Here is a 21,761-nt window from a genome sequence, read left to right as displayed (position 1 = left end):
TCACAGAGCCAGGATTTGAAACCAAACTTCTCTGCTTCCACCAATCCTCTCACTACCGCCCATGGATCACTGTCATCAAGTGGCAAGTGAAGCTTCCAATGTGTTTGTTCAACTGCTAACTGGGAATTGTGTGTGTGTTCAGTCACTCAGTCATCATGTCCCATTCTTCGTGACCCTATGAACTGGAGCCCACCAGGCCCTTCTGTCCATGGGATTCTCTGGGCAAGAATATTGGAGAGGATTGCCATTTCCTCCTCCAGGGGTCTTTTCCGACCCAGGGATTGAACCCACGTCTCCTGCATCTCTGCATTGCAGGTGGATTCTTTACCGCTGAGCCACTGGGGAAGCCCCAAGGATAGGATAGAAGCTTCTAAACACAAATGGCCCTACTGTCACAGACCATTCATAGGGCTTCTCTGTCCCAAGCCTTCTGACTGCCCTTGTACTAGTTCCTCAACCTCTCTAAGTCTGTTCCTTCATCAGTAAACCCACGTGGGGCTTCCCAGGTGGCACCAGTGATAAAGACCCTGATTGCCAATGCGGGAGACATAAAAGACATGGGTTTGATTGCTGGGTCGGGAAGATCGCAGGAGGCAATCGTAACCCACTCCAGTATTCTTGCCTGGAGAATGCCATAGACAGAGGAGCCTGGCGGGCTACAGTTCATAGGGTTACAAAAAGTTAGACACAGCTGAAGCAATTTAGCATACATGCATGCAAACCCAGGAGATCACCTTTCTCCCCGGGGCTGGGGGAAGATTAAAAAAAAAAAAAGAAGAAGAAGAAATGTGCACTTCACTTTATACTTATTCTATATAAGTCTCTGGGATCAGCCAAGTTAACCACAGCTTCCACAAAGTTCCTCCACCCACTAGCCACACAAAGATCTGCAGCATCAAAGCTTCCAGGTTTTTAAGACCAAGAGTTATCTCTAGACCAGGCATGCCTGCTTCCTTTTTTATTTTTCTTCCTTTTTAGATGCTATCTGTATAAATTCATGCTTCCCTTTTTTACCTAGGCTGCTAGGAAACTCAACAAAGAATCAACAGCCTTAAATTTGTGACGGAGTCTAGATTCTTCTCAGCTCTCTTTAAGTCAGCCCCTACCCCATCTCCACACACACACACTACCAACTTTAAAAAATATATTACTTTAACTCTTCTGTCATATGTGACTTAATATCATATCCCATTTCATATTATTTCTGAAGCTAGATGGGGTGGGGGAAGTGACAATCAGTGACCACTGAGGTTGGTTCTTCAGGACACATTTAATACTAAACAAAGAACACATCTCCTTCTCAAGAAGCTGGGGTCTTCCTACCCAGCCCCTCTTCCTCCTCCCACATCTGGAACCCTTCACCAGATCTTGGGAAACACAGATGTCTGATACCTTCCCATGTACTGCCTCCTCCAGGCAGCCCACCTGATCCCTCCATAGGAAGCTCATCCTTTGAGCACCTCCCTCAGAGACGAAGAGCTCCAGAGAGCAGGCACTGGACCTGGGGTCTCCATTGCTCCCACAACAGCACCACACCCAGTGTCCAGCTGGGGAGGAGCCCAGCTGAGTGTGATAACTAAGTGCAGGTCAGAAAAGTCAGGCCACTGGGGCCTTTGATCCCAGCTCTAACACTCTATGAGCTCTTGGGCCAAGAACTGACCCCTGAGCCTCAGTTTCCTCACCTGTAAAGTGGAGGAATATACAAGAAAATGAAGCTCTTAGCAAAGAGCCTGGAGCCTAGCTGGCATCTGAGTGGTGGGAGCCACACTGGCTGCCCAGCAGACGTGGTGCCTGTTGAGTGGAGCCCCGTTTGTCTCAGACCCCATGGAACTGTCCACTGCCAGAGAAACAGTTCAGGAAGCAGCTTCTCCCACAAGCCAATTGGTGAAGTCACGAAAAGGTGCAGGTCTTCAGCACTCCAATAGGAGACTCTCATCCTCCCACTCTGGGCTCCAGAAACACTGCAGGGAGGGCAAAGGACGGCCATCCCACTCACAGCCAGTCCCTGGAGTCTAAGTGCCAAGCTCCCCCACAGCTCTCTGGGCCAGTCCTACATTCCATCGACACCTCTGTCTACATCTGTGTGTGATGGGAGCCAAATGCTGCTCAGGACTGGGCTGCTAAGCCCACTGCTGCTGCTGCTAAGTCGCTTCAGTCGTGTCCGACTCTGTGCGACCCCATAGACGGCAGCCCACCAGGCCCCGCCGTCCCTGGGATTCTCCAGGCAAGAACACTGGAGTGGGTTGCCATTTCCTCCTCCAATGCATGAAAGTGAAGAGTGAAAGTGAAGTCGCTCAGTCGTGTCCGACTCTTAGTGACCCCATGGACTGCAGCCTACCAGGCTCCTCCATCCATGGGATTTTCCAGGCAAGAGTACTGGAGTGGGGTGCCAAGCCCACAGGGACCCCCAAATCAAGAGACACAAGCCTCCTCTAGCAGAAGCTACTTCAGTTCTTGCAGACACAGCAGGCCCCTCCTCCGCTGCTGCTGCTGCTAAGTTGCATCAGTTGTGTCCGACTCTGTGCGACCCCATAGACGGCAGCCCACCAGGCTCTCCCGTCCCTGGGATTCTCCAGGCAAGAACACTGGAGTGGGTTGCCATTTCCTTCTCCAATGCATGAAAGTGAAGAGTGAAAGTGAAGTTGCTCAGTCGTGTCTGACTCTTAGCGACCCCATGGACTCCAGCCCACCAGACAGGACCTGAGCATCACCCCCTTTTGCATTTGAACAATGAGACTTGGAATAAGGGGAACTAGGCCCTTCCTCTAGTTCCCCTTATTCCAAGTCTCATTGTTCAAATGCAAAAGGGGCTGATGCTCAGGTCCTGTCTACCAAGAGTGAACCCTGGGGGACCCACCCTATGGCCTCCTCATCCTCAGCCCAGCTTAGAGCCCCCTGCGGTTCCAACCCCCCTAAGAATGCAAACAGAAAACCATCATCACTTATCTCCCTCAGCTTCTGGCCACCCAGAAACAAGTGCTTCAACTCCGGTGTAGCAGAGCAAAATTTACCATCCAAAAACTCATCTTTCTGGCATATCAATTTTAAGCTGGTTATTTGCTAAGAAAAGCAGGCAAGGGAAAAGCTGAAAACGAAGGCTCCTTACTCTTTTGTAAGAAATACTTACATTTGTAAGGATGTCTCCCTCACAGTAGCAGGGAAAGGAGGTTGACCAAATCTCTAGAAACACATCTATGGAAAAAGCAAAGACTTAAATCCGCACAACCTTACCCTTGTTTCTTGTGCTTTTCCCGGTCACATCCCATTACTGACCTCACATCCTCAACATCCTCTTTTTCTTTAGCTGAAGATGGGATTTAAGGGGAGGGCTTTGGCCATTTTTTTAGCTTCTCAGTTTTCCTGGGTCTCTCCCATGTGTACATAGCATTAAACCTTGTTTGATTTTTCTCATGTTCATCTCTTTCATGTCAGTTTAACTCTTAGACCAGCCAGAAGAACTCGATGGGTAGAGGACAACTTCTTCCCCTCCACCAGCTAAATCAACCTGCTGGCTACTCTCCCCATGTGTGTATGTGTGTTCAATCACTCAGTCATGTCCGACCATTTGTGACCCTATGGACTGTAGCCCACAGAGCTCCTCTGTCCATGGGATCTGCCGGGCAAGGATACAGAAGTGGGTTGCCATTCCCTTCTCCAGATCTTCCTGACCCAGGGATTGAACCCGGGTCTCCAGCATTGCAGGCAGATTCTTTACCATCTGAGTCACCAGGGAAGCCTGCTCCCCACTTCTCTTCAGCTTCCCCAGCCCTAAGCCTTGGCCTGCATGGTCACCTGCCCTTTTAGAAGGCGACCTTTCCCTACTTCTGAGTCAGATATCAGTGAAGTGAAGTGAAAGTCGCTCAGTGGTGTCCAACTCTTTGCGAACCCATGGACTATACAGGCCAGAATACTGGAGTGGGTAGCCTTTCCCTTCTCCAGGGGATCTTTCCAACCCAGGGATCAAACCCAGCAGGTTCTTTACCAGCTAAGCTGCAAGGGAAGCCCAAAGGGCAATGTCAAAAGCCACCTTTCTTCCACAAGCCTTCCTGAACTCAGAACTGATTCTCCCTCTCCTCTGCGCTTCCACACCCTTGGGTCGGGGACTTCCTTCATGCTTGGCAACTGCTCCCTTCACAAGCAGCCAGAAGCCTAGCACTCAGCATCGCTCCAGACAGGCCCTTCCTACCAGCAGATTTAAATTTGGGGGAACCTCTGCCCCTTCTCCTCCCTTCCCAGAGAATCTGCCAGACAACTCAGAGGAGTTTAAAATGCAGATTTCTGGGCTGTAGTGACTGAGATTCCAATTCTACATTTTTTCCTGGGGTGGGGACAAACACCTACAAGCCCCTCCAAGAAACCCTGAGGGTGAGGTTGGGGACAGGGCTCACAGGAAGAGATCTGAGGAATTCTGAAAGAGAGAGCAATAAGGAGTTCATGATCTCAGCCACAGTCAGCTCCCAATCTTGTGGTCTTGTTTTTGCTGACAGTATAGGGCTTCTCCATCTTCAGGAAAACCACTAGACCATTCAGGTATGACCTAAATCAAAGTGGAAGTGACAAATAGATTCAAGGGAATAGATCTGACAGAGTGCCTGAAGAACTATGGATGGAGGTTCGTGACATTGTACAGGAGGCAGTGATCAAGACCAACTCCAAGAAAAAGAAATGCAAAAAGGCAAAATGGTTGTCTGACGAGGGCTTCCAAATAGCTGAGAAAAGAAGAGAAGCTAAAGGCAAAGGAGAAAAGGAAAGCTATACCCATCTGAATGCAGAGTTCCAAAGAATACCAAGGACAGATAAGAAAGCCTTCCTCAGTGATCAATGAAAAGAAATAGAGGAAGACAATAGAATGGGAAAGACTAGAGATCTCAACAAGAAAATTAGAGCTACCAAGGGAAATTTTCATGCAAAGATGGGCACAATAAAAGACAGAAATGGTATGGACCTAACAGAAGCAGAAGATATTAAGAAGAGGTGGCAAGAATACACAGAAGAACTATACAAAAAAGATCTTCATGACCCAGATAACCATGTTGGTGTGATCGTTCACCTAGAGCCAAACATCCTGGAGTCCAATGTTAAGTGGGACTTAGGAAGCATCACTACAAAAAAGACTAGTGGAGGTAACAGAATTCCAGCTGAGCGATTTCAAATCCTAAAAGATGATGTTAAAGTGCTGTACTCAATATGCCAGCAAATTTGGAAAACTCAGCAGTGGCCATAGTACTGGAAAAGGTCAGTTTGCACTCCAATCCCAAAGAAAGGCAATGCCAAAGAATGTTCAAACTACAGATCAATCGCACTCATCTCACACACTTGCACAGTAATGCTGAAAATTCTCCAAGCAAGGTTTCAACAGTATGTGAACCAAGAACTTCCAGATATTCAAGCTGGATTTAGAAAAGGCAGAGATCAAATTGTCAACATCCTCTGGATCATAGAAAACGCAAAAGAATTCCAGAAAAACATCTACTTCTGCTTTACTGACAACGCCAAAGCCTTTGCGTGGATCACAACAAACTGGAAAATTCTTCAAGAGATGGGAATACCAGACCACCTAGCCTGCCTCTTGAGAAATCCGTATCTCGGTCAAGAAGCAACAGTTAGAACCGGACATGGGACAGCAGACTGGTTCCAAATTGGGAAAGGAGTACGTCAAGGCTGTATATTGTCATCCTGCTCATTTAACGTCTATGCAGAGTACATCATGCTAAATGCCAGCTGAATGAAGCACAAGCTGGAATCAAGATTGCTGGGAGAAATATCAAGAACCTCAGATATGCAGATGACACCACCCTTATGGCAGAAAGCGAAGAAGAACTAAAGAGCCTCTTGATGAAAGTGAAAGAGGAGAGTGAAAAATTTGGCTTAAAACATTCACATTAAAGAAAAAAAAAACTCAACATTTTATAAAACAAAGATCATGGCATCTGGTCCCATCACTTCATGGCAAATAGATGGGGAAACAGTGGAAACAATGACAGACTTTATTTTTGGGGGCTCCAAAATCACTGCAGATGGTGACTGCAGCCATGCAACTAAAAGACTCTTGCTCCTTAGAAGAAAAGCAATGACCAACCTAGACAGCTTATTAAAAAGCAGAGACATTATTTTGCTGACAAAGGTCCATCTAGTCAACAGTATGGTTTTTCCTGTAGTCATGTATGGATGTGAGAGTTGGACCATAAAGAAATCTGAGCGCCCAAGAATTGATGCTTTTGAATTGTGGTGTTGGAGAAGTCTCTTGAGAGTCCCTTGGACTGCAAGGAGATCAAACCAGTCAATCCTAAAGGAAATCAGTCCTGAATATTTATTGGAAAGACTGATGCTGAAGCTGAAACTCCAATACTTTGGCCACCTGATGCGAACGACTGACTCATTTGAAAAGACCCTGATGCTGGGAGAGATTGAAGGAAGGAGGAGAAGGGGATGACAGAGGATGAGATGGTTGGATGTCATCCAACCATCCGACTAGATAGACGTGAGTTTGAGCTGGCTCAGGGAGTTGATGATGGACAGGGAAGCCTGGGTGCTTCAGTCCATGGGGTCGCAAAGAGTTGGACACGACAGAGTGACTGAACTGAACTGAAAGAGATAGCACTGGTCCAGGAGGAAGTGTGATCACCTGGGTAAAGAGGGAAGCTTGATCTGGGCCCCTGCCTTCTGTGCTGACCCCTGGCATTCTTGCTAGGACCGAGCAGTGGGACAGCAGAAGGTGCCCTAACGGAAGATGGATCTTGACCCGCCTCCATCTTCTTGCTGCTGCTGCTGCTGCTAAGTCACTACAGTCGTGTCCGACTCTGTGCGACCCCATAGACAGAAGCCCACCAGGCTACCCCGTCCTTGGGATTCTCCAGGCAAGAACACTGGAGTGGGTTGCCATTTCCTTCTCCAATGCAGGAAGAGAAAAGTGAAAGGGAAGTCGCTCAGTCGTGTCCGACCCTAGCGACCTCATGGACTGCAGCCTACCAGGCTCTTCCGTCCATGGGATTTTCCAGGCAAGAGTACTGGAGTGGGGTGCCATTGCCTTCTCCGATCTTCCCGCTAGTCCCCTGAAAACGCAACAAGCCCCTCCTACAGGGCAGCCACCCAGCTCCCAGACTGGCACCAGAGGGTACTGCGGGGCGGGGCGGGGGTGGGCGGGAAGCTAACACCTCCAAGCCTGAAACTGCTGCCGAAAGGGGTGTGCCCATCGATCCGCCTCGGCAGGGGTCTACAGAGGGTATTGGATACAGGATGCCTGCCTCTGCCTTCCCACCAAACCCTCCCCCAACGCTGGGCGTGGTATCTTGGCCCTCAGGGGCCAAACCGGCCGGAAAGCGGCAGGTTACTCAGTGAAAGCTAGATGGGTCGGACTCCCTCACAGGGGCCCGTAGGGCCCGCTGAAGGGTCTGTGTTGCCCCCGGACGTGCCCGCTCGATTAGACGAAGAGTGTTCTGGGGTACAGCCACCGGGAGCAGCTCGGAGCTCGGCAGAGGATCAGCTGAGATCGGACTTTGCCTCAGGCTGGCGGTGCTGGAGGGCTAAGGGCATAGTCCTGGCAAAGGGAGAGCCAGAGTCCGGGAGAAACAGTCGCGCGCAGTGATTGTGGCGTTTGTGAGCGCTTCTGTGGATGACCTCTTGGTGACCAGCGGGGACGGAATGATGGGGCGCTGGTGATGGGCACTCTGACATTGGTACATCTTGCGTGTGCTCTAAGAGACGGCAACTAGGGCGTCTCGCGGTGAGAGGGTACCAAGGAGATCCTGGGAGCGTCCGTCCTACAAGCGCCCCCCGAGGAAGGCAAGGCGCACTGGGGCGTGTGTGAGCCTAGGTTGGGGGTGTGCGGGGAGCAAAGAAAAAAGGCAGCTCCGGAGTCCCCGACCCCTCCAGGCCCGGCCGGGACCCCCCTACACCACCACCCTAACCCGGTCCCGGGGCCCAGGCCCCGCGAGCGCGCTCACCAACTGCAGGAGCATGAGCGCACCGAGGCTGGAGCGCACGAACCCCAAGTCCGGGCTCAGCGTCGACACCACTGCGCCGCCTCCCTGCGCCGGGCTGCTGGTCCTCGTGTTCACTTTGGACGGGAACTCTGCCATGGCGCCTCCGCTCGCCTCCCGAGGTTGCTCCGGCCGTCGTCGCCGCCCCTCCCGCGGCAGGTGCCGGCTTCTGCGCGGCTCCTCCCCGGGGGGCTCCCGCTGGCGCTGCGGCTCCCCGAGCTACGCGCGGCGTCTGGGCGGGGAGCCGCGAGCCGCCAGGTGCTACAGGAATCCCGGCCCGGCCCTCGTCACGAGACCCGCCCCGTTAACCCTTCGCTCACCGCCGGCCAGTCCAGCTCCGACCCGCACACGAAGTCGCCAATTCTTTACAGACGCGGAAAGTGAGGCCGCGGTCAATGAGATGGCTCCACCAGAACCAGCCTGGACATCTGCACCTGTCTCTCCCCGGAAAGCCGGCTGCTGGCAATTTCCCCCACATTCGGGGCGGCTTTGATCGCTCCGCGCCCTCCTCGCCGTTGGCTTCCGAGCCTCAGGATAAACTGGCGGAGGCTTGCAAAGCTACCCACATCCCTCCTGGATGTCTCTCTAGGGCTGTGTGCTCTTGGGCGAGCTCCTGCACTTCTCTGAAGTCTCCCCGTAAAGCAGGATCGTCATCGCTGTGTCGAGACTCCCAAAGAGTCCCAGATGACCGAGCATCCATGAGGGGAGGGTCTGGATGAAATGTGGGAGTGCGTGGAAGGAGATGCTTTTATGACTCAATTGATGTGGTCTTCTCTTCTGAACTGATGGAGCGGTAACTTAGAAGATCGTTGAGCCTCAGTATCCTCGTCTGTAATACAGGGAGAGGAATGAATCTCACTTCACAGAGCCTTCGGCAGAATGAATGAAATATTGCACGGAAAGTTTTTTGCCATTAGGTGTGGGGCGGGGAGGTTGTCAGAAAGCGGGAGATGATGTTGAAGTTACAGTTTCTTTGCTCCACTTGCGCCCTGAAACTCACTTGCGCGCGCGCAAACACACACACACACACACACACACACACACACACACACACCCCTCAGGCTATAGAGACCAGCACAGACAATTGTTTCGTTTATTCATCACCAGAGATTGTTGAGACCTTACTATATTGTCAGACCCTATCCCAGGCCATGTGAATACACAAGCAAAAAAACACACGAGGGCTTCTATGATCCCACTTCCTACTGGAGGTGACAAGTATAAACTGGAGAGAAAAAATAACTTCAGATAGTGACAAGTGCTATAACTAAAAACAACAACAACCAGGAATTCGTTGGCGGTCCAGTGGTTAGGACTCAGGGCTCTCACAGATGGGATGGGTTCTATCCCTGGTCAGGGAAATCAGATATCACGTGGTGTGGCCCATAAAGAAATACATAAGTAAAACAGGAGTGTGACAGAGATGACCACGAGGTAAATTTTAGACAGAGTAGTCAAAGATGACCTCTCGGAGATTTCCCTGGTGGTCCAGTGGCTCAGACTCCATGCTCCCAGTGCAGGGGGCATGAGTTTGATTTCTGGTCAAGGAACTAGATCCCGCAACTACAGATTCCACAGGCCACAAGGAAAATAGAATATCCCACCTGCTGCAGCGAAGACCTGGTGCACCCAAATGAATAAGCAGATATTTTAAAAAACAAAAAGAAATCAAAGATAATCTCTCAGAGAAGGTGACACTTGATATTTACTCAACTGGATATTCAACCCCCCCCCCCAATCCCCTTCCCAAAGCACCTGAGACCCTCTTTTCCACCCCATGCAGACAGTAGATACTCAGGGAATGAGAAATGCTTCTTGGTAACAGCAAAATCGTTACCCAGAGCCCAGCCTCTCTGCAGACTGCTCGAGGCCAAGTGCAGAACAAAGCTGTCGAGCAAACCCTTGATTTTAGGATGACACAGAAAACAGTAAGACAATTGTTTCCGAGGCAGATTCTAAAACAGTAGAGTATTTTTGTTTTGGTTTTGGTTTGGATTCTGTGTTTTTGCTTAATCCCACTTTCATTCCTTTCAAATGGCAACAAGCAAGACTCAATCACTGTACTGTTGTGTTTTTTTTCTTCGACCTTTTCTTCCAAACCAATTTCACTCGCCTCCGGTCAGAAAAAGTGGGAAGGAACCTGTCCCCAGACTGGAATGTGACGCCCACCCAGAGCCCCCACTTTTGCCAAGGAAGCCCTGGGTTCTTGGGACAGGGGGACAGGGAGCCAGCTGAGGTTGTGGAGGAGAGGGTCTCTCTGTTCCCAGGGTGAGTTCCCCTCCTCCTGTTCGAAAGGCCACCTCCACACATCATCTAGAGCACCCGTCTAGTCTTGTGCGTGCTTAGTCGTGTCCGACTCTTTGCGGCCCCATGGACTGTAACCCCCAGACTCTTCTGTCCATGGAATTTCCCAGGCAAGAATACTGGAGTGGGTTGCCATTTCCTACTCCATGGGATCTCCCCAACCCAGCGACAGCACTCACGTCTCCTGTGTCTTTTACATTGGCAGGCAGATTCTTTACCACTAGCCACCAGGGAAGTTTTCCGTAATTCTACAAAGTCTCCCTACTCTGATCAAGCCCCTACTGTGTGCAGGGCCTGTTGTCCATGGGGTGGGGATGGAGCATAATTGCAGAGGCTGTGGGGATTCCAGCACTGAGCACATGTTCGGTGTACACCAGGCAGAGACATTACTTTGCCAACAAAGGTCCATCTAGTCAATGGGATGGTTTTTCCAGTAGTCATGTATGGATGTGAGTTGGACCATAAAGAAGGCTGAGCGCCCAGGAATTGATGCTTCTGAATTGTGTTGGAGAAGACTCTTGAGAGTCCCTTGGACTGCAAGGAGACCAAACCAGTCAATCCTAAAGGAAATCAATCCTGAATATTCACTGGAAGGACTGATGCTGAAGCTGAAGCTCCGATATTTGGCCACCTGATGTGAAGAACTGACTCATTAGAAAAGACCTGGATGCTGGCAAAGATTGAAGGCAGAAGAAGGGGACAACAGGGGGTGAGATGGTTGGATGGCATCACTGACTCAACGGACGTGAGTTTGAGCAAGCTCCGGGAGATGGTGAAGGACAAGGAAGTCTGGCATGCTGCAGTCCATGCAGTCGCAAAGAGTTGGACAGGACCGAGCCACTGAACAACAGCAGGCACTGAGAACAGCGCTGTGGGCCATCCAAGCAGAGACTCTACCCTCAGGGAATGTGATGGGAGAGACAGTCTCGAGATATACAAATCCACAGATATATAGATAATTTGATGATAATACTACAAGAGAAATCAAGATGCCCTGGGAAAGAATAATAGAGATTTGGGGGTGTCATTTAAATAACTGGGTCAGGGAAAGTGTAAGCACTTAGGCAGAGACTTGAAGAATGCATAAGAATCAGACAGAAAAAGAGCATTCTAGGCTCAGAAAACTACCATAGGTGCAAAGGTCCTGAGGCAGGAAAGACTTTGGCATCTTTGAGGGGGGGACATAAATTTATAAAATGAAGGGATTGGGGAGAGGTGAAGTTCAAGAGGCAGCCAAAAGCCAGGTCAGTGGTGGTGCCCAATTGTGTTCAACTCTTTGAGACCCCCTGACCCCACCAGACTCCTCTGTCCATGGGATTTCCCAGGTAAGAATACTTGAATGGGTTACCATTTCCTTTTCCAGGGGATCTTCCAACCCAGGGATCAAATCTGTGTCTCTTGCGACTTCTGCTTGGCAGGTGAATTCTTTACCACCTGGGAAGCCTGGAACCAGGTCACCTAGGTCCTAAATCCTTGCTAAGAGAGTGTTTGGGCTGTGCCTTGTGGCATTCGGGATCTTAGTTCCCAGAGCAGGGATTGAACCCGTACCCCATGAAGTGGATGCACAGAGTCTTAACCACTGTGCTGCTGCTGCTAAGTTGCTTCAGTCGTGTCCAACTCCATAGACAGCAGCCCACCAGGCTCCCCTATCCCTGGGATTCTCCAGGCAAGGACACTGGAGTGGGTTGCCATTTCCTTCTCCAATGCATGAAAGTGAAAAGTGAAAGTGAAGTTGCTCAGTCGTGTCCGACTCCCAGCGACCCCATGGACTGCAGCCCAACAGGCTCCCCTGTCCATGGGATTTTCCAAGCAAGGAGTGGGGTGCCATTGCCTTCTCCGTGTAATGCAATAGCATATGCTAAATGACATACCCACAAGCTCCAGGACAGTTCTGAGGCTAAGCATGTGCATATGTGTGTCTGACTCTTTCCAACCCCATGGACTATAACCCGCCAGGCTCTTCTGTCCATGGGATTTCCCAGGTAGGAATACTGGAGTGGGTTGCCATTTCCTCCTCCAGGGGGTCTTCCCAACCCAGGGATAGAACCAAACCTCCTCTCTTGCGTTGCAGGAGGATTCTTCACTGCTGGGAAGCCTGAGTTCAGTTCAATCGTGTCTGACCCTTTGCGACCCCATGGACTGCAGCATGCCAGGCCTCCCTGTTCATCACCAACTCCCGGAGTTTACTCAAACTCATGTCCATTGAGTTGGTGATGCCATCCAACCATCTCATCCTCTGTCATCCCCTTCTCCTCCCACTTTCAATCTTTCCCAGCATCAGGGTCTTTTCCAATGAGTCAGCTCTTTGCATCAGGTGGCCAAAGTATTGGAGTTTCAGCTTCAGTATCAGGTCCTTCCAATGAATATTCAGGACTGATTTCCTTTAGATTGACTGGTTGGATCTCCTTGAAGTCCAAGGGACTCTCAAGAGTCTTCCCCAACACCACAGTTCAAAAGCATCAATTCTTCGGCACTCAGCTTTCTTTATAGTCCAACTCTCACATCCATATATGACTACTGGAAAAAACCATAGCCTTAACTAGATGGACCTTTGTGGGCAAAGTAATCTCTGCTTTTTAATATGCTGCCTAGGTTGGTCATAACTTTTCTTCCAAGGAGTAAATGTCTTTTAATTTCATGGCCTCAGTCACCATCTGCAGTGATTTTGGAGCCCACAAAAATAAAGTCTGACACTGTTTTCATTGTTTCCCCACCTATTTGCCATGAAGTGATGGGACCAGATGCCATGATCTTTGTTTTCTGAATGTTGAGCTTTAAGCCATCTTTTTCGCTCTCCTCTTTCACTTTTGTCAACAGGCTCTTTAGTTCTTCACTTTCTGCTGTAAGGGTGGTATCATCTGCATATCTGAGGTTCTTGATATTTCTCCCAGCAATCTTGATTCCAGCTTGTGCTTCATCCAGCCGGCATTTAGCGTGATGTACTCTGCATAGAAGTTAAATGAGCAGGGTGACAATACACAGCCTTGATGTACTCCTTTCCCAATTTGGAACCAGTCCTCTGTCCCTTGTCCAGTTCTAACTGTTGTTTCTTGACCTGCATACAGATTTCTCAGGAGGCAGGTAAGGTGGTCTGGTAGTCCCATCTCTTGAAGAATTTTCCACAGTTTATTGTGATCCACACAGTCAAAGGCTTTCGTGTAGTCAATAAAGCAGAAATAGATGTTTTTCTGGAATTTCTTGCTTTTTCAATGATCCAGCAGATGTTGGCAATTTGATCTCTGGTTCCTCTGCCTTTTCTAAAACCAGCTTGAACATCTGGAAGTTCACGGTTCACGTATTGCTGAAGCCTGGCTTGGAGAATTTTGAGCATTACTTTACTAGCGTGTGAGATGAGTGCAATTGTGTGGTAGTTTAAGCATTCTTTGGCACTGCCTTTCTTAGGGATTGGAATGAAAACTGACCTTTTCCATTCCTATGGCCTCTGCTGAGTTTTCCAAATTTGCTGGCATATTGAGTGCAGCACTTTCACAGCATCATCTTTTAGGATTTGAAATAGCTCAACTGGAATTCCATCACCTCTACTAGCTTTGTTTGTAGTGATGCTTCCTAAGGCCCACTTGACTTCACATTCCAGGATGTCTGGCTCTAGGTGAGTGATCACACCATCGTGATTATCTGGGTCGTGAAGATCTTTTTTGTACAGTTCTTCTGTGTATTTCTGCCACCTTTTCTTAATATCTTCTGCTTCTGTTAGGTCCATACCATTTCTGTCCTTTATCGAGCCCATCTTTGCATGAAATTCTCCCGTTGGTATCTCTAATTTTCTTGAAGAGATCTCTAGTCTTTCTCATTCTATTGTTTTCCTCTATTTCTTTGCACTGATCACTGAGGAAGGCTTTCTTATTTGTCCTTGCTATTCTTTGGAACTCTGCATTCAAATGGGTATATCTTTCCTTTTCTCCTTTGCTTTTTGCTTCTCTTCTTTTCACAGCTATTTGTAATGCCTCCTCAGACAACCCTTTTGCCTTTTTGTATTTCTTTTCTTGGGGATGGTCTTGATTCCTGTTGCTTATACAATGTCATGAACCTCGGTCCATAGTTCATCAGTCACTCTGTCTATCAGACCTAGTCCCTTAAATCTATTTCTCACTTCCACTGTATAATCGTAAGAAATTTGATTTAGGTCATACCTGAATGGTCTAGAGGTTTTCCCTACTTTCTTCAATTTAAGTCTGAATTTGGCAATAAGGAGTTCATGATCTGAGCCCCAGTCAGCTCCCAGTCTTGTTTTTGCTGACTGTATAGAGCTTCTCCATCTTTGGCTGCAAAGAATATAATTAATCTGATTTCAGTGTTGACCATCTGGTGATGTCAATGTGTAGAGTATTCTTTTGTGTTGTTGGAAGAGGGTGTTGTTGGAAGGCAGTGGCTCAAATCCTGGAAATCCCCACCCTCTTCTCCAAAATAGTTGGAATAATCCTCCCACTTATTGGCCTGTGAAATTACCCAGCCCATAAAACTAATCACCTCATATTTTGGGGCTGCTATCCCCTTTCAAGACACCACATTTGGTTTATGAAATATGTATATTTGTAAATAAATCTGCTTCTTACCTATCACTGCTTCTTGCTGAATTCCTTCTGTGCTGCGACATAAAGAACCCAGTCCTGAAACCAGGTTTATGATCCCAATTAAAAGATAACAGTTCTGAGTCCTGGCTTATGTGTTCAAGTTCCAATCTGAGAAGTTTTCTTTCTTTTAAAAAACTTTTCATTTATTTTTGGCTGCTCTGGGTCTTTGTTGCTCTGTGGACTTTCTGTAGCTGCAGAGAGCAGAAGCTGCTCTCTAGTTGTGGCATGTGGGCTTCTCATCGCAGTGGCCTTTCTTGTTGCAGAACAGAGGCTCTAGACATTCAGGCTTCAGTAGTTGTGGTGCATAGGCTTAGTTGGCCTTCAACATGTGGCATCTTCCTAGGCCAGGGATCAAACCGTTGTCCCCTGCATTGGCGGGTGAATTCTCAACCACTGGGCCACCAGGGAAGTCCCTGATCTGGCTGGGTTTGAATCCCATCTGAGTTATGTAGTTTCAATATTATATAAGCCTCTTATTTACATTTTTGCACACAAATGAATCCAGTCTTCCAAACAGAACCACTGGATTGAGGGTATTTGTGGTTTTTAAAATAGATACTGCCAAATTGCTCCAAAAGTCCCTATTAGTTAACGCCCACATTAAGAGTAGGTGAACTTAACTATTTGCCTGTCCCATGCTTGAAAATGGGCTGCCCTGATGGCTCAATGGTAAAGAATCTGCCTGCCAATGCAGGAGATGCAAGAGACCCAGGTTCGATCCTGGGTTGGGAAGATCCCCTGGAGACGGAAATGGCACCCCACTCCAGTGTTCTTGCTTGGGAAATCCCATGGCCAGAGGAGCCTATAGTTCATGGGGTTGCAAAGAGTCAGATTCGACTGAGTAGGCAGGTGGCTGAAAAGTAGAGGTCGCTCAGTCATGTCCAACTCTTTGCAACCCCACCCCATGGACTGAATTCTCCAGGCCAGAATACTGTAGTAGGTATTCCATCCTCCAGGGGATCTACCCAACCCAGCAGTTGAACCCAGGTCTCCCTCATTGACAGTGGATTCTTTACCACCTGAGTCCCATGGCTGTTGTCGTTTAATTGCTAAGTCATATCTGACTCTTTTGGGACCCCATGGACTGCAGCCTGCCAGGCTCCTCAGTCAATGGAATTTCCCAAGCAAGAATACTGGAGTGGGTTGCCTTTCCTTCTCCAGGTGATCTTCCTGACCCAGGGATTGAACCTGTGTCTCCTGCATTGCAGGTGGGTTCTTCACTGCTGAGCTACCTGGGAGGCCAAATGACTATGTGTGGTGAGCTTTTTTTTAAAGAAGAAGTCTCTTTGTTTCCAAGTGTATTTCCTAATATTTAGCTGGTGGTGACAAGTATTGGCCATTCGTATTTCCTTTCCTGTGAATTTAAGGTCTGACTCATTTGCCTTCTGTGTAGTAAAGAATTGAAAATTAGGCCAAAGAGTGGTCTGGCCATTTTTCCTCTGTTTCTGAGAAGTAATCTCCCTTGAAATTTCATGCCTCTGTAGGGTAGGGTCTGGTCACACCAGATAGTCTAACAGTGTGGTTTGGGGTGGAGGCACAGGCTGTCAGTTCAAGCAGCTCCACCTGGAAGAGTTGGAAACTAAGCTCGGTGATGTGAGCCGTTAACCCATAGCCAGGTGATGAAATCCCCAAAAAGGCTGTGGTCCCCAGGCGGTAGGTTAGATTACCTGGTTGACAGTACTCCATATGGACTGTCACACATCACTGCTGGGTAAGGAATGCCTGGAGTGCATGACTCCCCAGGGAGAGGACAATGGATGTTCCACTTTGGGAAGTCAAAAGTCACCCTTTTACAATGTACACGATTCAGTGATTTTAGTGTATTCACTGTCATGAACTATCATCACCACTAGTTCCAGAACATCTCCATCACCCCACCTCTGATTGTAATCTGTGTACTTTAGCTGTAACAAACTGTAACAATGAGTATGAGAGCTTGCGGTACATTCTGGGAGGCCTTGTGGCTAATGAACTATTGAATCACCTGAGGGTGGTTTGGAGCACCCCCTGAACCTTGCAGAAGTGACAGCAGTCTTGGGGAGTTCTGTGCTCCCTCCAACATTGTAGCCCAGTTTGTGGATTTTTTTTTTTTTTTTTTAGGAGCTCCTTTTACATTTTGGATCCCCCCCTCCCCATGGTTACTTTTCTGTGTTGCTATTGAGGCCCCAGGCTGAGCAGCTTAGTCTGTCCCCTGTGGAAAGATACTCCCAAATAAATATAATGGTAGGAACAAGGAAGAGCTGAATCCTGCTTGGATGAAAGATAGAGACCACATATTTCTCATTCATGAGGTCAAGAAGACCTTCCCGACTACACATTTGCAGAAAGGCTCCTTGGTGATGCCACCCCATAATAGGTGGTGTCAACCTTCCCAGAGGCTCCTGTGCTGGATTCCGTCTTGGCTAAAACATGTGTACCCCAAACAGGGGAGGACGCTAAGTTATACCAAATACAGACTCTGTTGCTGCTGCTGTTTAGTCGCTAAGTCATGTCCAACTCTTTGTAACCCCATGGACTGCAGCCCTCCAGGCTCCTCTGTCCAAGGGATTTTCCAGGCAAGAATACTGGAGTGGGTTGCCATTTCCTCCTCCAGGGGCTCTTCTCGACCCAAGGATCCAAACCTGCTGGGAGCCATCTCCCGGCATATTGCATATTGAGTGCAGCGCTTTCACAGCATCATCTTTCAGGATCTGGAATGGCTCAACTGGAATTCCATCACTGCTGGGAGCCAGTGTGAGGAACTCCGCCCATGGCAAAGGTCATGAGGAAGGAGGCTCGGCATATGCAAAGGCGGGATCGAGCCTCAGGAGTCCCCCTGGAAATTCTCCAGCATCTACCCACAAAACCAGAGTCTGCTTACTTTCTGCTTTGTGCTCTCACCTACACCTCTGACTTTACAGGGGGCTGTGCCCCACTACCTCTCTCTGAAAAAAAGAGTTAACTTACAGCTCCAGTTAATAAAGTTCCTGGGTGTGATAGTGTTTCAACCTATAAACTCCTTTGGAAGTCCTCTAGCCTGCCTCTGAATAGGTTTTTCCGGCCACATGTGATTGCTCAGAGCCTCCCAACTGTGAGAACTGTGAGAGACAAGAGATGTTCTAAACTGTCTAAATACAGATTCCTTTGAGCAGTTAAAAGATTGATTAGAAACTGTATTGGTGAAGGGTTTTTCACTTGTTGGGCCAATGTTTGCTGCTAAGTCTCCACATCCCTTAACTGCTGTGTCCCTGGCAGTGTATTAATTAATATGATTGGTGTAAGTAGTAGCTTTAATGTTTGTAACCTTGGACCCTTGAGTTACTTCTTTTTCTCGTTACAGCCCACCACACCTTTGCCCTATAGGAATGCAACTTTAATGCTTTTGGAGGGTGGCGCCTGTCTAACCACCTTTAGAGAAAAGTTAAGTTTTCTGAAGAAAGGGTCTTAAAATGTTAACAGGCCTCCGGGCCGGAAGATGATGCAAATCACCTAAACTTTTGCATATGATAAGTTTGCAGGAAGAAAGCCTGGCTTACTGCATGACTCTACCCCTTCCCCCATTATCCTCTATGCATAACTTAAAGTATAAAAACTACTTTGGAAAATAAAGTGTGGGCCTTGTTCACCGAAACTTGATCTCTCCATGTCCTTCTTTCTCTCACCTTCCGGCTGAATTTTTCCTCTGAGGCGGGGAACCTCGTCAAGCCTACTAATTTTGCCTGGGCTTCTAAGATCTGACCGGGGAGGCCTTAGTGTCTCCTCTCCTTCGGGAGAACGGGAGGATGCCTGCGGCCTTCGTAGGTGACGTAAATTCCCTGCTTTGGAATTTTATTCAGCCTCTTTTCTTCACTGAATTTCTTCGCTGAGCTCTCCTTATTTCACCACTCTTTATATCCTTAATTAACGTTTAATTAAGCAGTTGTTTCCTGATCTTCACCAACGCCGTCCCCGCTTCGAATTCCCTGGATCCGCCGGGGCTGGACCCTGGCACAAACCTGCATGTCTTGCATTGCAAGTGGATTCTTTACCATTGAGCCACCAGAGAAGCCCAAAGATGGACTCAGAGCCAGGCGAAGTAAGATGATTGACGAGAGGAAATCCAGATATGTCCCATATGAGTGACTTAAACTGCCAAGAAGCCAGAACCCTCTCTCTGAGCCAGTTCATATGTGTCTATTCACACATACTTTTTCCCCCTCCTAATAAATATTTCACTTGTTCCACTATTTCACTTGTTCCTGTCCCTTTGTCGAAATTCATTCCCACCAAGCAGACAAGCCAGGGTCTTGTCACTAGCCACTGGCCCTCGTGGTCTACTGGCCAGGATTCAGTGCCCTCACTGCCATGGGCTGGCTTCAATCTCTGATTCAGGGGAAAACTGAGATCAAGCTGTTGCCAACTGAGACCACCCAAGATCAGTATCGTTTTTTTCTACTTTGTTTCTCGCACTCTGTGCCATTTTGATAAATATGTATAATAACACACAAAAATGTTTTCCCTTAAATTTTGGCCACTCCACCAGCATGTGGAATCTTAGTTCCCCAACCAATGATTAAACCCACATCCCCTGCATTGGAAACATGTGTGCTTAGTCATGTCCAACTCTGCAACCTCCATGGACTATAGCCCACCAGTCTCCTCTTTCCTGGGATTATCCCAGCCAGAATACTGGAGTGAGTTGCTGTTTCCTTCTCCAGGGTAACTTCCTGACCCAGGGATTGAACCCATTCTCTTGAAGCTCCTGCATTGGCAGGCAGATGGAAGGGTGGAGTCTTAACCACTGGAACACCAAGGAAGTTCCTCGCCACCAAAATTAAAATATAGAACATTTTGATTACTCCAAAAAGGTCCTTCATGATCTCCACTCTGGCTCCAGGCAACCGCTGATCTATTTTCTGTCATTGTTGCCTTGCTTTTTCCAGAAAGTCATATAAATGGAGTCTTATATGACATAGTTGTGGCAAGCTGAACAATGCCCACTCTACCAAGATGGTCCCTCTTAATCCCTGGAACCAGTGAATGTTACCTCTTCTAGCAATAGGGATTCTGCAGGTTTGATTAAGGGCTTTAAAATGAGATTATTCAGGATTATGTAATTGTGCTGTGCTGTGCTTGGTCATGTCCAACTCTTCACAACTCCGTGGACTGGAGCCCACCAGGCTCCTCTGTCCATGGAATTTTCCAGGCAAGCATACTGGAATGGTTTGCCACTTCCTTCTCCAGCAGATATTCCCAACCCAGGGATCAAGCCCAAGCCTCTTGTGTCTCTTGAATAGCAGGCAGATTCCTTACCTGTTGAGCTACTACATTTAGAATGGATAAACAATAAGGTCCTGCTGTGTAGCACAGGGAACTGTATTCAATATCCTGTGATAAACCATAATGGAAAAGAATATATAGATATGTATCAGTATTTATATGTATAACTGAGTTGCATTGCTGTACAGCAGAGATTGGCACACCATTGTGAACCAACTATGCATCAATCAATAAAAAATCTTTAAAAATCATGGAAGCAACCCAAGTGTTTATCTACAGATGAATGGATAAATGTAGTATACATGTAAAAAGCAAAATGTAGTATAGATGTACAATGGAACATTATTCAGCCTTTAAAAGGAAGGAAATTCTGACACATGCTATGAATACACTTTGAAGTTTGTTGTTGTTTAGTCACTTATTTGTGTCCACCAACTCTTTGCAACCCCATGGACTGTAGCCCGCCAGGCTCCTCTGTCCATGGGATTTCCCAGTCAAGAGTACGGGGATGGGTTGCCATTTCCTTCTCCAGGGGCTCTTCCTGACCCAGGGATTGAACCCATGTCTCCTGCAGTGTAGGCGGATTCTTCACCACTGAGTCACCTAGGAAGAACCAAACCTTGAAGACATTATCATAAATGAAACAGGTCAGTCACAAAAGGACAAATATTACATGATTCTACTTATATGAGCTATCTAGAATAGTCAAATTAATAAAGACAGAAAACAGAATGGTGGTTGGGAGAGGAGGGAATGGAAAGTTATTGTTTGATGGGTATAGAGTCTCAGTTTTGCAAGATGAAAAGAGTACTGAAGACGGATGGTGGTGAAGTTTGTCTAGTGTAAGTATGTACACATACACACATACATGTACGTAACTGTCACAATCAGCGATGCTAAAGTGAATTTGCTCATAGATGCAGAACTGGCTTCTACCAAGGGTGGAATCAATTTCATTTTATAGATAAGATTTGTTTGCAAATTTATGAACTAAATTTTAAACAATTAAAACAGTATGATGAATGGATAAGAAGTTGTGGTACATATGTACAAAGGAATATTATATATAAAATATTATTAGTCGCTCAGTCATGTCCGACTTTTTGCAACCCCATGGACTGTAGCCCGCCAGGCTCCTCTGTCCATGGAATTCTCTAGGCAAAAATACTGGAGTGGGTTGCCATTTACTCAGCCATAAAAAGAACACATTTGAGTCAGTTCTAATGAGGTAGATGAAACGAGAGCCTATTATACAGAGTGAATTCAGAAAGTAAAAAAACCACATATATAAGGAATCTAGAAAGGTGGCACCGATGAGCCTATTTGCAGGGCAGCAGTGGGGACGCAGGCATAGAGAACAGGCTTGTGGCCACAGTGGGAAGAAGAGAAGGTGGGACGAATTGAGAGAGTAGCATGGAAACACGTCCATTATCATGTAAAACTGATAGCCGGTGTAAGTCACAAACCCCGTGCTCTGTGACAACCTAGAGGGCTGGTATGGCATGGGAGGTGGGAGGGAGGTTCAAGAGAAAGAGGACATGTGTATAGCTATGGCTGATTCGTGTTGATGTATGGCAGAGACCAACACAATATTATAAAGCAATTATCCTCCAACTCAAATAAATCCATTTTAAAAATTAAAAAACAA

At 47.6% G+C, this 21,761-nt stretch overlaps 1 protein-coding gene across 1 annotated transcript in view; it reads right to left on the bottom strand.

The window, feature by feature from the left end:
- Positions 1 to 8,903, bottom strand: part of PLLP (plasmolipin) — a 30,482-nt gene extending 21,579 nt beyond the window's left edge. Inside the window, exon 1 of the mRNA XM_027516479.1 lies at positions 7,944 to 8,903. Coding sequence (XP_027372280.1) covers positions 7,944 to 8,078 — 135 coding nt within the window. The 5' untranslated portion in view covers positions 8,079 to 8,903. The remainder of the gene's footprint in view (positions 1 to 7,943) is intronic.
- Positions 8,904 to 21,761: the final 12,858 nt, after the last annotated feature.

The sequence above is a fragment of the Bos indicus x Bos taurus genome, chromosome 18, assembly GCF_003369695.1.
Source record: "Bos indicus x Bos taurus breed Angus x Brahman F1 hybrid chromosome 18, Bos_hybrid_MaternalHap_v2.0, whole genome shotgun sequence".
NCBI lineage: Eukaryota > Metazoa > Chordata > Mammalia > Artiodactyla > Bovidae > Bos > Bos indicus x Bos taurus.
The sequence above is the reverse complement of the archived record's forward strand: the minus strand, read 5'-3'. Positions and strand labels throughout refer to the sequence as shown.